This window comes from Molothrus aeneus, chromosome 1 (assembly GCF_037042795.1).
Source record: "Molothrus aeneus isolate 106 chromosome 1, BPBGC_Maene_1.0, whole genome shotgun sequence".
Lineage (NCBI taxonomy): Eukaryota > Metazoa > Chordata > Aves > Passeriformes > Icteridae > Molothrus > Molothrus aeneus.
The window spans coordinates 5,460,957-5,473,607 of NC_089646.1; the positions used below are offsets into that span (position 1 = coordinate 5,460,957).

Below are 12,651 nucleotides of genomic sequence, written 5' to 3' on the forward strand. Positions count from 1 at the left end.
CTTTGAAAAATGAAATCTTGGAAGTGACAGCAGTACTACCAAGGAGTTTTAATGAAAACAGTACTTTTATACTGAAATGAAAATGTTCATGCAGGAAATATAAGAAACATTTTAAGGAGATTAATATAACAACACTTCCAATTAGTTCTGCTACTTTGAAAATTTTCAGAACTTTTCTATTCATGAGTTAAAGGCAGAATCAGAAGGATCCATCCTAAGTAGAACAGAGTGGGGTAGACATGAAATGTCAGGGAGGTGCAAATACCTCTTAAATAGAAAAAAACCTCTTAAATAGAAATACCTACCCACTTAAAAATACCACAGACTACCACTTGTAAAACAGCAACATTGGACTATTGATTTAATAGTATCAATTAATGCTAAAATTTGTCTCAGCTGGTGGAAACACTATTCTTGGGCACAATTCTCTGCCAACAGAGAGGAACAGAAACACAATATTGGTTAAAAATTAGCAATAACATCTTTTTGGATTATACTAATGGGGATGATTTTTAAAGGCTGTTAGAATGAGAACAGTAGTGGGCGAGTTTGGGGATTTTTTCACAGTTTTAAGCTGTGCCAGGGGAGGTTTAGGTTGGACATCAGGAGTGTGAAAAATGCCAATCACTTATTTTTTTACAATTTTAAAAGTTTAATAGTAATAAAATGGTTATAAAAATAGTAATACAATTAGACTAATAATAATTTGAATTAGGACAATATGAGACAATAAAAACAAAGAGTTTCAGATGTCTGGGTACCTTTTCTGGGCAGCACAAGCCCGAAAAAGGACCCATGTTAACAAAGAATTAACCCTTAAAAGCAACAGCCTGTTGCATATTCATACACCTCATACATGATGCATAAATTCCATTCAAACACAGGATTCTGTCTGGTCAGTGTCAGCTTCTTCCTCTGAATCCTAACAGCGCCTTTGAGGTGGGAAGAAGTTCCTTTCTTCTGATAAGAGGGCAATAAATTCTCTTTCTCTGAAAGATTCAGGTGTCCTGTGGCTGCTATCTCACTGCAAGTCCTTTCTTTAAAAAAAGTATCCTGCATAGCATAAGTTTCTATTTTAACTTTTTTTAAATAACTTAAAACTATATTTAACACACTTACATAAGAGAATTAATACAGCATTACTTTCTAACACAACACATATAATATTAATTTTAATATTTGCAAAAAGCCAATCATAAAATACGCATTTTTCACAGGAGGAATTTCCTCACAGAGAGGGTTGATGAGACATTGGGAAGGGGCTGCCCAGGGAGGTGGTGGAGCCACCGTGCCTGGAGATGCTTGAGGGAACATTGAAGTGCCATGGGCTGTCCCCACGGTGGTGTTCGTTGATAGGTTGGATTCAGTGACTTCAGAGATTTTTCCCAAACTAAAATATTCCATAATTCAGCGATTTTGTGATTCTGGGACTCCAGCGCTGGCCTCGCGCCTCAGGCCTGGCCCCGCCCCATCATAGGCCACTCCTCCATCCTTAGCCACGCCCCTTCTCCACCCCCCCGCAGCAACGCCTCGCTTCTCCCGCCCCGCTCCCGTCGCTAGGGGGCGTTCCCTGCCGGTCACGCGCCAGGGCGCGGAGTCGAGCCGCGTTCCCGCATCGCTCCGCTGTGTCCCGGCGCTGTGTTCGGCGCTCTGCTCCTCGGGCCTGCGGGGGCGGCGTGAGGGCGCTGCCGGGGGCCGCGGCCGCCTGAGGGCCGGCTCCGCTCGGGTCCGGCGGAGCGCTGCCGGGGCGGCCGCCATGGGGCTGGGCTCCAGCTCCGAGGGCCCCGGCGGCGGCGCCGAGGGATTCCACGTGCACGGGGTGAGGCGGCCGCGGGGAGACGGAGGGAGGTTGGGAGGGCCGCGAGGGGCGGCGGGCGCTGGGGCGGCTCCGGCGGGGTCGCGCCGCCGGTCCCCGCCCGTGCTGGCCGGGCCGCCCCGGCTCCCGGCTGTTGGCTCCGTCCCGGAGCTGCCACGGCGGCAGGGGCGGGGCGGGGCGGCCGCGCCGCTCCCGGTACCTGCGGGGGCTGCAGCGAGCTCGGGGCCGCGACCTGGCGGGACTTGGGTGCCGAGCAGCCCGGGGGAGCCTGTGGGGCTCCCCTCGGGGAACCTGAAATAGTTCGAGAGCAGAGCAGCGCTTCTTCCCTGCCTGTTCCCCTCTTTTTCTCCTGGCTCCCCTCTATCTCTCCCTGGTCTCTGTCTCTCTGCTCTTCTCCTTCTCTCCCTGTTCCTCTCTCTCCCTATTCCCCTTCTTCCCTCCTTTCCTGTTCCCTTCTCTGTGGATCCCCACAATATCACGTTAGGGGGTTAATTCCCCCTGCAGCGGTGTTTCCCCCGTGGCTGCCTCTCCCAGATGCAAGTTTGTTGTAACTCCTCTCTTTAGCAGATTGTGTGCCCGTACAGAGGTGTAAATGCATATCTGGAAGTTTAAGGATGGGCAGATAACCGCTGTTTGCTAGAGCTATCGTCTCTTTTAGTGGGTATTTTCCCTTCCTGGAATAAGAATGGGAGTGTTGCTGCCACGTGCTGTTTCCACTTCATGTGCATTCTGTGTTTCTCAGCATCAGTATAAAGCTGCCTGCTTGCTTTTGATGCTGTTCAGGGCTGTGATAAAAGTTAATACTTCGACTTCAGCTGTGGTTACAGTGCTCAGTGTTTTCTGTTTAAAAATAAAGCATGATTTTTTTATTCTTATTTTTGCTTTAGAAACTTTAACTGAAATAACTATGCTATTGAATTTGTTTTTATAACTTTTATAGACAATTCTGCCAGCAAAAGCTCCAATACCAATACAACTTTATCTATTAAAAAAAAGTAAATACATATATATAGCATTTTGGTAACACCAGACCAAATATAAGATGTAACTTTCCTAGCAATGAACTTCCCAGTTTAGGTGATGCCTGGCTTTTAATTTTGTGCTTAAATTGTGAGGTGGCTCTCAGGAGTCAAACACATCTCAGGTTAAGGGCTGCTTAACAAAAAGGTAACAAAAGAGGTAACAAAAAATAAAGTCCAGAGCATACTGTCAGTAGGTTTGCAGCGATTCCTTAACACCATCTTGCTTTGTCAGTGCACCTTGAGGTGGGTGAATTTAATGTAATTGCAGACTTTTGGAAGGGTTTTTCCTGGTATGAATGTGTTTTATGAGTGTTCCCTCTAGTGATGGCATCTCTTCTATGACAGCTTTGGTTCTAATGAAACTGAGATGTCCCAACTCTTAATCTTTTGTAAGTGGTGGCAGTTTTCTTGACCAGAACTTGTGGGCAGGTGTGTGCTTGTGTAAATATTCCTGTTCCAGTGGGCTGGAAATGTGGGAACCCAGCTGTCACTTGTGTTCATGGAAAAATGGTGCTGATGCAAGTGGGGACTCTCACAGTGCTCAGGTTGTTAGAACCACAGGAGGAAATCCTGCAGCAGCACGCTGAAAACCAAACCTTTCTGCAAAGTATTCAGTATTTAATAATTCCAGGTTGTGAATTCTGAATTACAATATTTATGTCTTATATGGGATTCAAAACCTACTTTTTACAGCTTGATTTGGGTATCTGTTCATAGTTATATAAAAGTAAGAGCCTAATTATGGGCTGCTGCTTGAGGGTGCTCATTTGGTGCCTTATCTCTGGCTCAGCTCAAAAGTAAATATTGAATCAAGTGTAAAGATTAAAACTTTCCCTTATGTAACTGGAGGTCAGTGTGGAATAACAATAAAATCTGTGTTCTGCAGGTTCAGGAGAACTCCCCAGCCCAACAAGGAGGACTGGAACCTTTCTTTGATTTCATCATTGCCATAGGACACACGAGGCTTGTAAGTCTCAGATGATTTTGTTTTCCACCCTACATGAACTGTGGGCACTGTAGTGATGATGAAAGGTAAAAACCAAAACTGTCACAAGCAGAGAAACTTTTCACATTGGACATTAAAAGTAAAGTAAAACTTGCAGTTATTCAAAGTCTCTTTGGCTAGCCCCAAGTTTGAAGGAAAGGTTTTGTTTATGCCTTTACTCAGCTTAACTTCTTAGCAGGTTAACACAATGTTTTTGTTATTGCTCATTTGTACATATTTTCTACCACAAGGTGAATACTGAACTGGTGAGTCAATAGTCAGAGCTCAACATTTGTTTAAACAAACTTGTTTCAACGTTTGATAAAACATGGAAAAGAATCAGTGTGTCTACTTACACTTCTGAGACCAAGAACACAGTTCCTGTGTGTTGAGTTATGAGAGAAGAGTTGAGTTTTGGTTTGATGGGGTTTTTTTGGGTTTTGGTTGGGGTTTTGTCAGGGCTGTGCCTTGTGTGCTCCACCATAACCGCGTTCAAGCTGAATTCATTAAGTTTGTCTTGGTTTTATGAGAGGAGATGTCTTTTTTGGAAGTGATCATTATCAGAGCAGATTTTGGAGGAAGATCATTTCATCTTGTAACATGACAGAAATGAAGCTGTTCTTTCTCAGTCAGTGTGCAGTGACTTTGAAGGGCTGTTGAAGAGGATGGGGCTCAGAGACATGAAGTGAAATGTTGCTGCTCACTGTTAGACTACAGCTGGCATCTGATACTGCTGGTATTATGTAATAGCAGTTGTGAAGGACAGGAATGCCAGTGATGAAATGGAATAACAGGAAATACTTATGTAAAGGGATGTGTGTTGACAGTACTGACTGCCTTCTAGTAAAAGAAAATTGAACTGGAAATTGCTGGGATTGTTTGTGAACCACAGAGCCTAAACTTTGATAGTTTTGCTTCTTTATATTCAAATTCTCCCACAGATGTTACAGGTGCAACTGGAAATAATGTTAATCCTGCATCTGCTTTACAGAACAAGGAGAACAATATGTTGAAAGACCTGCTGAAGGCAAATGCTGAGAAAGCAGTGAAGCTGGAGGTGTACAACATCAAAACAATGAAAATCCGAGAGGTGGAGGTGATCCCCAGTAACATGTGGGGAGGACAAGGCCTCCTTGGGGCCAGTGTGAGGTTCTGCAGCTTCCAGGGAGCCAATGAGCACGTCTGGCACGTTCTGGTGAGCAGCAGTGCTTGGCTGGCTCCTTATTGCCTGTGTAACCTTGTTTTACTGGGTGGTGTTTAGCAGTAATGTACAGTGGTGCAGCCACACAGAGGAAGGGAACACTGTCCTGAAGGTTTGTCTGAGCTGTTTGAGTAGGGACAAGGAGTGGGTGGCTGTCAGGGCTCCCAGTGACAAAAAGAACTCCATCCCAAGCAGACCAAACAGTATAGGTGGGGAGCGTTTTTGCCTTTTGATGTTGAAGAATCAGTGGCAAAAGTAAAAAGATTCTGGCCTGATTGGTGTCTCTGTGTTGGCTAAACTTCACTGAAGTAATTTTAGTGTTACAAAAAGCACCACAAATTTATTTTAAAATTAAAGAGGAAGAGCTGAAAGAGTAGAACTGAATAGGAAAGAACATGTATGTTTCTGGTTGTTTAAGTAAATGCAATTTCTCAGCATCCTCAGAGGATGTAATTTTAAATGGGTAAGATTTTCTTACTCATCATGTTCTACATCGTTCTTACTCAGCATGTTTTACAGGATGTCACAGGTAGATGTAGACTATCTGAGAACTTCTTTTTTATCCCATTAACAAATTGTTCTTTCCCTCCTTGCTCTGGGAGTTAGTTCTTTTTGACCTTGCTAGTTAACCCTGCTGGAGGTGCAGATGACTTGTGTCACTCTTCCACAGGACGTGGAGCCTTCGTCTCCTGCGGCTCTGGCTGGTCTCCAGCCTTACACTGACTACGTTGTTGGATCTGATCAGATTCTGCAGGAGGTAGGGTGCACGTTCCTTCCAGCAGGCAGTGGTTGTCTTTGTGCCTGCCAACTGTTTATTGTTTTGTATAAATCTCATCAAACACATGGGGGTGGCAATGAGGGATTTTGGAAGGTTAATGTTTACCTTAACAATCTTACCTTCTGTCAAAAACATAAACATCATCTTTCTTTTTAGTCTGACAATAAAAAGAATATGCCACTTAAGATCAAACTACATCGGTGATTTTTCTATCTCTGGGTGTTTAATATCTCACATTAAGTAAATAACTATGTAAAATGTTGACTTGCACATATGGGTTTATTAACTACTATTTTTTATCTTTTTTTTTTCCTAGTCAGAGGATTTCTTTTCCCTGATTGAATCCCACGAGGGGAAGCCTCTGAAGCTGATGGTTTACAACACTGAGGCAGATTCCATCCGAGAGGTAGTTGTGACTCCCAATGGAGCTTGGGGTGGAGAAGGAAGGTACTGATCTCTCTTGATGACAGGTTTGACACTTGCTGTAAATGAGATCCTGTTAGGAGTATTACTGCTACCACTTATTGGTGTTTCCATGTTAAGCCTTGTTTCCTCGCACTTGTCACCCAAAACTGTTAACCTTTACATTAAAAATAAAAAACCAGCTTAGAGCTAGGAATTGGGCACATTCAGGATCTAATCCTGCCCAAGCTGAATCAAATGGCAGAACTCCTGTTTTGAGTTCCCCATTAGCAGACTCATTATCTGCTTTCTCATAGTCAAAACATTCAGCTAAACCAAGAACAAAACCCACATCAGGTCAGATTAAATATTTTGTAAAGATATAAAATAGTTCACTGATAGCTAAGCTGTACATGTCTCAAAGTTGATTGCAGAGCATTCCTTGAGTACTCTTAAGTGGAAATTCTTGCAGGTAGGTGTTTCCTGCTATAGATAAAAGACATAAACTATTCTTGTTTAAAAAAGTCAAAATTTAAAATATTAGCTTTGTTAAGAGCACCTTTTTGTGTCTTGATTTTTTTCTCTTGTACAGTTTAGGATGTGGTATTGGATATGGCTATTTGCACAGAATTCCAACACAGTCCACAACATCAAAGAAAAAGCCAGAAAGCAAATCACCTTCACCCTCACCAGAAACTGGAACTCCTCTGCCATCCACTAATGGTTACACAGAGGTAGGAAAAAAATAAATTCCAATCTCTGCCACATTCTCTGGAGTTTCAGAATTTTCTGCTATTTGGGACAGTGGTAATACAGAATGTTTGAGTACAGCATTCAGTTTTGTTGAATGAAATGCAGTTGGGTGAAGGGAAGGGGAGAGCTGATGCTGCTGAGCAGGTGCCAGATCACTAGTGGCAGCTGCTATAAATTCTTGCCAGATATTCTCTCCCTATTTTCAAGTCTTGCATCCTACAGCTGTGCCAGTCAATGGGGATCATGTTAAAACACCTACTTCACTAGGAGAAAGATACACCTCCAGGAAGCAAGTTCTGAGAACAGACTGGCTGTAAAAGGCTGAGCTGGAACATGTCCTGAGTGGTGTTTGTCTTTCAGTTTCAGCATCACAGCTTCTCTCTTCCACTGGTGCATGTGGAGACAGGCAGGATGCTTTCATTGCAGGTTTAGCTACAAGTGAAGCTTTTGACATAAAACAATGTTTTTACTTCTTGCTGTCTTACTCCAGACTCCATTGTTGGCACCTACCTCTCAGAATGACAGCTCTGAAGCAGTTATGAACTTGGATCATTCCACAGAGCAGGAAATGAGTGGTTACTCACCAGAAAGCTCCCTTTCTCCTCCTCCCCCTCTCCAGAGAGTTATGGATCCAGGTATGTTTTCTTGGGTGCTTTTTTCACCAATTCTTTAAAGCACATCTAAATAAATTAATATGGTCTTAAACAAGCTAGAGATTTAAATCCAGAACTCTGAGCACTGGTGGTGGTTTTCCTTGAGGTTTTTTGACTTCCTTGTATTTCGAAGCTGTAGAATTTGGGTACCAGGTAAGTTAAATTTATTTGCCTTTAGTAAGAAGGAGACTTCACTGACTTCAGTCTGGATTGAACATGTCCTTTTGAATCTAGAATTTTGTGTTGCATCTAACTAATACTTGCTTTCTCCTTCAGGATTTCTAGATATGTCTGGAATTTCCGTTTCTGAGTTCACAAGCTTAACAGAAGTGTCAAACCTGTCCTCATCTTCCCCCTTCAACATGCCAGCAGCAGGGGCTTCTGTAGGCTCTGAAACATTAATGCCAAAGAGTGAAGCCTCTGCTTATTTTGGTAAGTGCAGTCAAGATTTCCTTTGGGTCTTGTTTCTGGAATGGCACCAACTCATGCTCACTTAACATCATCACAGTTTTGGAAACAGGCAGATTTTAATAAAAATCAGGAAGAATGGGATGGAAAAAGTAGCAGAAATCAGGTTTAGAAATGGAAAAATTGAATGTGCTTTTCCTTAAGCTTATAGCATGCGGGTCTCTTTCTTTAAATGAAAATGCTGAGGCACTGTCTGTTAGCCTGCTATGTTTTGGTTTTTTACCAACTCTCTCAATTTCCCAGAAAACACCTCAGCTTTGGACCCTGAAGGTTTAACCCCATATCCTGAAGGATCAGGCAAGCAGCCCACCCTGGAAAACCTCCTGCCTTCAATTCCATCTTTACCTTCTCTTGATCTTCCTCATGACATTTCTTCAAAAACAACACTAGGAACTGATGCTGATAACCAGGAGCCCAAGGTGCTTGTGAACAGCATGGAGAGCTCATTACCCACTGCTCCAGAGACACCAGAGCATGAAGCAGCAAGTGAGCAGAAAGGAGAAGCAGCTGCGCGAGATCCTGAGTGAAATGGACCCTGCTGCTGTTTACAGACTGCTGAATATTTTTCTGATCTTGAAAGAATTACAGTTACTCTATTTTGTTAGTGTAGACAATACTAGAAAAGAAATCACATGAAGTACATAGCCTGTTGTCTTTTCCAATCACTGTTTAATGCATTGATCTATGTTCAGAATTTGAATGCTGTCCAAAATGACCCAATCAATAGAGAAATTGATGCAGAAACAAGTTGGACACTGGCAGAATGTCAAGTTCAGGAATTCACATTTGCCTAAAAGTGCTCCTGAATGTATTTACAAAGGCACTGTGCCTGAAGAGTGACACTTAAGTGATGATTTTTATCAGTATGCTTGATGGCATTAAAAAAAATATTTATAGTTTGGAATTGTTAGAAAGCTTTTCTAATGGTACATCTTGGTTAGACTGTTTTTGTGATTTGCAAGGCATTTCTTACACTAAGATACTTTTACTTACTGCTCTAGTACTCTTACTAGACTCTTCTTTTTCCTGGTTTAATTCCCTTCTCTGCAACAGTCCTTCGTGTACCTTCTTTATCCCTACTGGGCAGGAAAGAAATACAATGGGGTTTGAAACTGCAGCCTCAAATGGGACAAAGCCATGGTGGTGGGTCCTGTCATTCACTTCTGCTCTTGAGTGGACCAGGTGGGGGCCTTGCAGTTAAATAAACAGTGAGGGGCAAGGGAATAATGGAGGTTACTTGGAATAAATTGAAGATGATTTTAAAGTAGGGGTGATGAATCTTTTTGGTGAAGATTGAATGTCTTGGCTCTTGTAGTGACCAAGAAATAGCTTTCCTTTGTGCTTTCCTATTTACTCATTACTATTTTTATACAAAGTATTTTAAGTTTAAAACAGGGCTGTTGTGCAGCACCAGCAATTGGTTTTTGTAGCCTTTTTTTGTTTGCATTTGTCTCCAAATCACTTCTGAATGTAAAGGCAAGCATGACATAAACAATGGAAGACAGGGATGGTTTTATAATCCTCAGGGCAGTGATTTATCATGGAATTTCAAAGCTGCTGATAGGCAATAATAGAGCTAGTGCAGTGAAAACCCTTTGTAAATGAAGAGAATGGGGTACAAGGCTGGTGTGTGTTTAGGCTATAAACTAAAGTACACTTATTAGCACAATATTGCCTGACTTCCTTTGCCCTGCCCTGGCTCTTGCTCTGTTTCTGCAGTGTCAGTAAGTGACACTGGTACTGCTGCAGGGGGGACTCAGGGTCCCACAGGTTTGCTTGTGACAGCTCAGCTTCAGCCAAAGGGTGCAGGCAAAGTCACAGCACATGAGGGCTTCAGATGAGTCCACCCTGACAAAAAAATCTGTCCTTGATCTGTTGTTAGTCTGAAATACTGCAAGCACAGTAGTTCTGAACAGGATTGTCAAAGTACCTGTTGCTTTAAAGAATGTATTGACTTTTAACTAAAGGCAGTAGAATTGACAGTGGATTCTAGTCTGCTAAAGGGTCTGTTAATTGTGGGCCAGTTTTATTTCCTATGTTGCTAAAATAAATTTCCTATTTTGTTCCCCCAGCTGTTACAAGGGTGAACAGCCAAACACTAAAAATAAATGTAATTTAAACTATTCCTAGGTTTGTTTGATCTTGGAGCCTGATGCCTGAAGACACCTAGGTGGTGTTTTATTCATGTTGTTTATTTAGGACTGTTTCTAGTCCTTAATCTTTCTCAAAAATGGCCATGACATGGTAATTTATTTAAGTGACTCTGTACCATAAACACCTTTTAGAAATCTAAGAGCAGGGAATGTCAAAACTCATGCTAGATTTCAAATGTCACCATAATAAATGGGTTAAACTTCCTTCAGTCTGTGTCCAGCCTCTGCGTGTCATGTTAACTGGCTCTGGGAAGGGGTTTGGAAAACCAAGTAGTTAAACCTTGAGCCAGAGAATGTTGTGTTCTCCAAACCTGAAACCTGATCATTCAAATGCTAAATGAGGTGAAGAGTTGGACCTCCTCATCAAATTTCTTTCCTCTTGGATACTCCCTCCCAGCTGCAGCCCAGCAAGTGAAGAGTATTCCTGTTTGTGAGTGCAAAGTGAGAAAAGTGACTGTAATTTTAGTTTCGAAATAAAACCTAAAAAGAATGGGAGAAGCACCTGAGGGTGGCTGGATTCAGAGCCAATAGCAAACAGCCACTCAGGCTGCTGCTCTCCCAGAGATCTGTTTCCAGGTAAGCAGGAGCTGGATGTGACCGTTCTTCCACTCTGTAAACTTTGAGAGCTCCCTAAACCCGACAGCAGCAGCTCTTCTGCAGACAGAGAAGGATTATCTGGGCAGCATCAGGAGAAGGGTAGAACAAAGGCAGGAGGAGAAGGAGGTCACCTCAGATGTTACAGCAGCAGGGTGGTTTGTATGGCCAGACAGAACAGGATGAGCTGCCAGACCTGAGCTGCTCCCTAGAATTACCAGTTGAGCCTGAGGACACAGGCCTGGCAGACATTAAATCCACAGAGGCTCCCAGCAGCTCAAGCATTAGAGTGAGGATTAGACAAAGCCCATCTCCCCTGAGCCCTGCTGCTGCCAATGCCACAGCACCCAGGGATGGCTGATGGGGCTGAGCCAGGAGGAGCCTCTGAGCCCCAGCATTCCTCCCACCTGCATGCTCAAACCTCTGCTCAGCAAAGGCCACGGAGAGCTGGCCCAGCCCTGCCCCAGCTGAGGCTGACCTGATCCAAGGGAACTTTGCATACAGCATAACCCTGTATAGATTGTAAACCCCCAAGATCATGATAAGGAAATAGAGATAAACATGCAAATCTCATTATTAACAGCAATATGGATGCTGAACTAATTCTGGCTGAACTTGAATGAGTGAATGTGGATGTGTTTATTGTCTTTAAGTTAAGCACCTACTGGTAGAACTATTGTAACATCAAATTCAGGCATTGTTGATTTAATTTTCCCTCTTAAACTTTCAAAGCAGGCCTGACAATCTACTGAAGCTCCTGCTGGACTGCTCTAGGCTCTGTGCAGAGGCTGCTCAGCCACACTTGGCTGAACTTCTCTGAGCTGTAAGTCAGAAATGCTGCAGGAAAATGGATCTGTGCAATGCTGAGCACAGATCACACCACACACATTCACACATGCATTCTCCATCTTCCCCCAAAACTGGGCAAGGATCTTCACCTCCAAGCACTAACACAAGAACAGGCTCTTAAGAGAAAGCAGCTACAGGTTACTCATTGCATTGATTAGACTGTGTTCCATTTCTTGGGCACTGCCCACACAACTTCCTTCTTGGCTTTTGCCTTAAGCAAACACTAACTGGCATTGCTTCTGCTGTAGCAAAATTTCAACTGTTTGCTCAAAGTTACATTTCTAAGCAACAATATGTAATTATTACATGTGTAATATGGAATTAATATGTAATTCAGCATTCAGAGTCCCCCAAAAAAGACATTTAGAATAGTGTCACAATATCCTCAGAGAGAGATCAGACATGTCCCACCCAGGCTCTAGTCAGCACATCTCCTCTGCATGGTGTTTGCACAGCTCTGGACAGAAAAACCTCCACTCTATTACAGGGAGCTCTTTCAATCAACCACTTTTCTGTTAAGTGTGTGTGCTCCCAACAGCTCTGTTATCCAACTGGGAAGTGACTTTTCCTGGCTCTGTTCAGGAGCCAGCACCACATCTACAGCGTACGAGCACGTGCTTAATGATTGATTCTAAATGTCACGTTCAATAAATTTCTAGGGATACATTTTGCATCAAACAGGAGCTCTGTGAAAGGAAAAATCATACCTTGGTGTAATGTCTCTACACCAGTAACTGCCCTGCCAGTCCCTGGCTGCCCCTCTCCTGGGGAATACATGGACAATCCAACTAATAAATCCCAAGACCAAGAGGTGGAATTACACTAAGATCCCTTCCAACCCAAACCATTTATGATTCTGTAATAAACTCATCCAGTTCCAACCCCCTGCCATGGCCAGGACACCTTTCCACTAGGACAGGATGCTCTGAGCCCCATCCAGCCTGGCCTGGAACACTTTCAGGGAAGGGGAGTCCACC

At 43.2% G+C, this 12,651-nt stretch overlaps 1 protein-coding gene across 1 annotated transcript; it reads left to right on the top strand.

Moving 5' to 3' along the window:
- The first annotated feature begins 1,701 nt into the window (after nucleotides 1–1,701).
- Nucleotides 1,702–10,440, top strand: GORASP1 (golgi reassembly stacking protein 1). The gene is made up of 9 exons (XM_066550764.1): nucleotides 1,702–1,819; nucleotides 3,725–3,805; nucleotides 4,815–5,018; nucleotides 5,695–5,781; nucleotides 6,119–6,249; nucleotides 6,797–6,938; nucleotides 7,448–7,592; nucleotides 7,887–8,042; nucleotides 8,322–10,440. The coding sequence occupies exons 1-9, from the start codon at nucleotides 1,757–1,759 to the stop codon at nucleotides 8,603–8,605; spliced, it is 1,293 nt and encodes a 430-aa protein (XP_066406861.1). The 5' UTR covers nucleotides 1,702–1,756; the 3' UTR covers nucleotides 8,606–10,440.
- The last annotated feature ends 2,211 nt before the right edge of the window (nucleotides 10,441–12,651 follow it).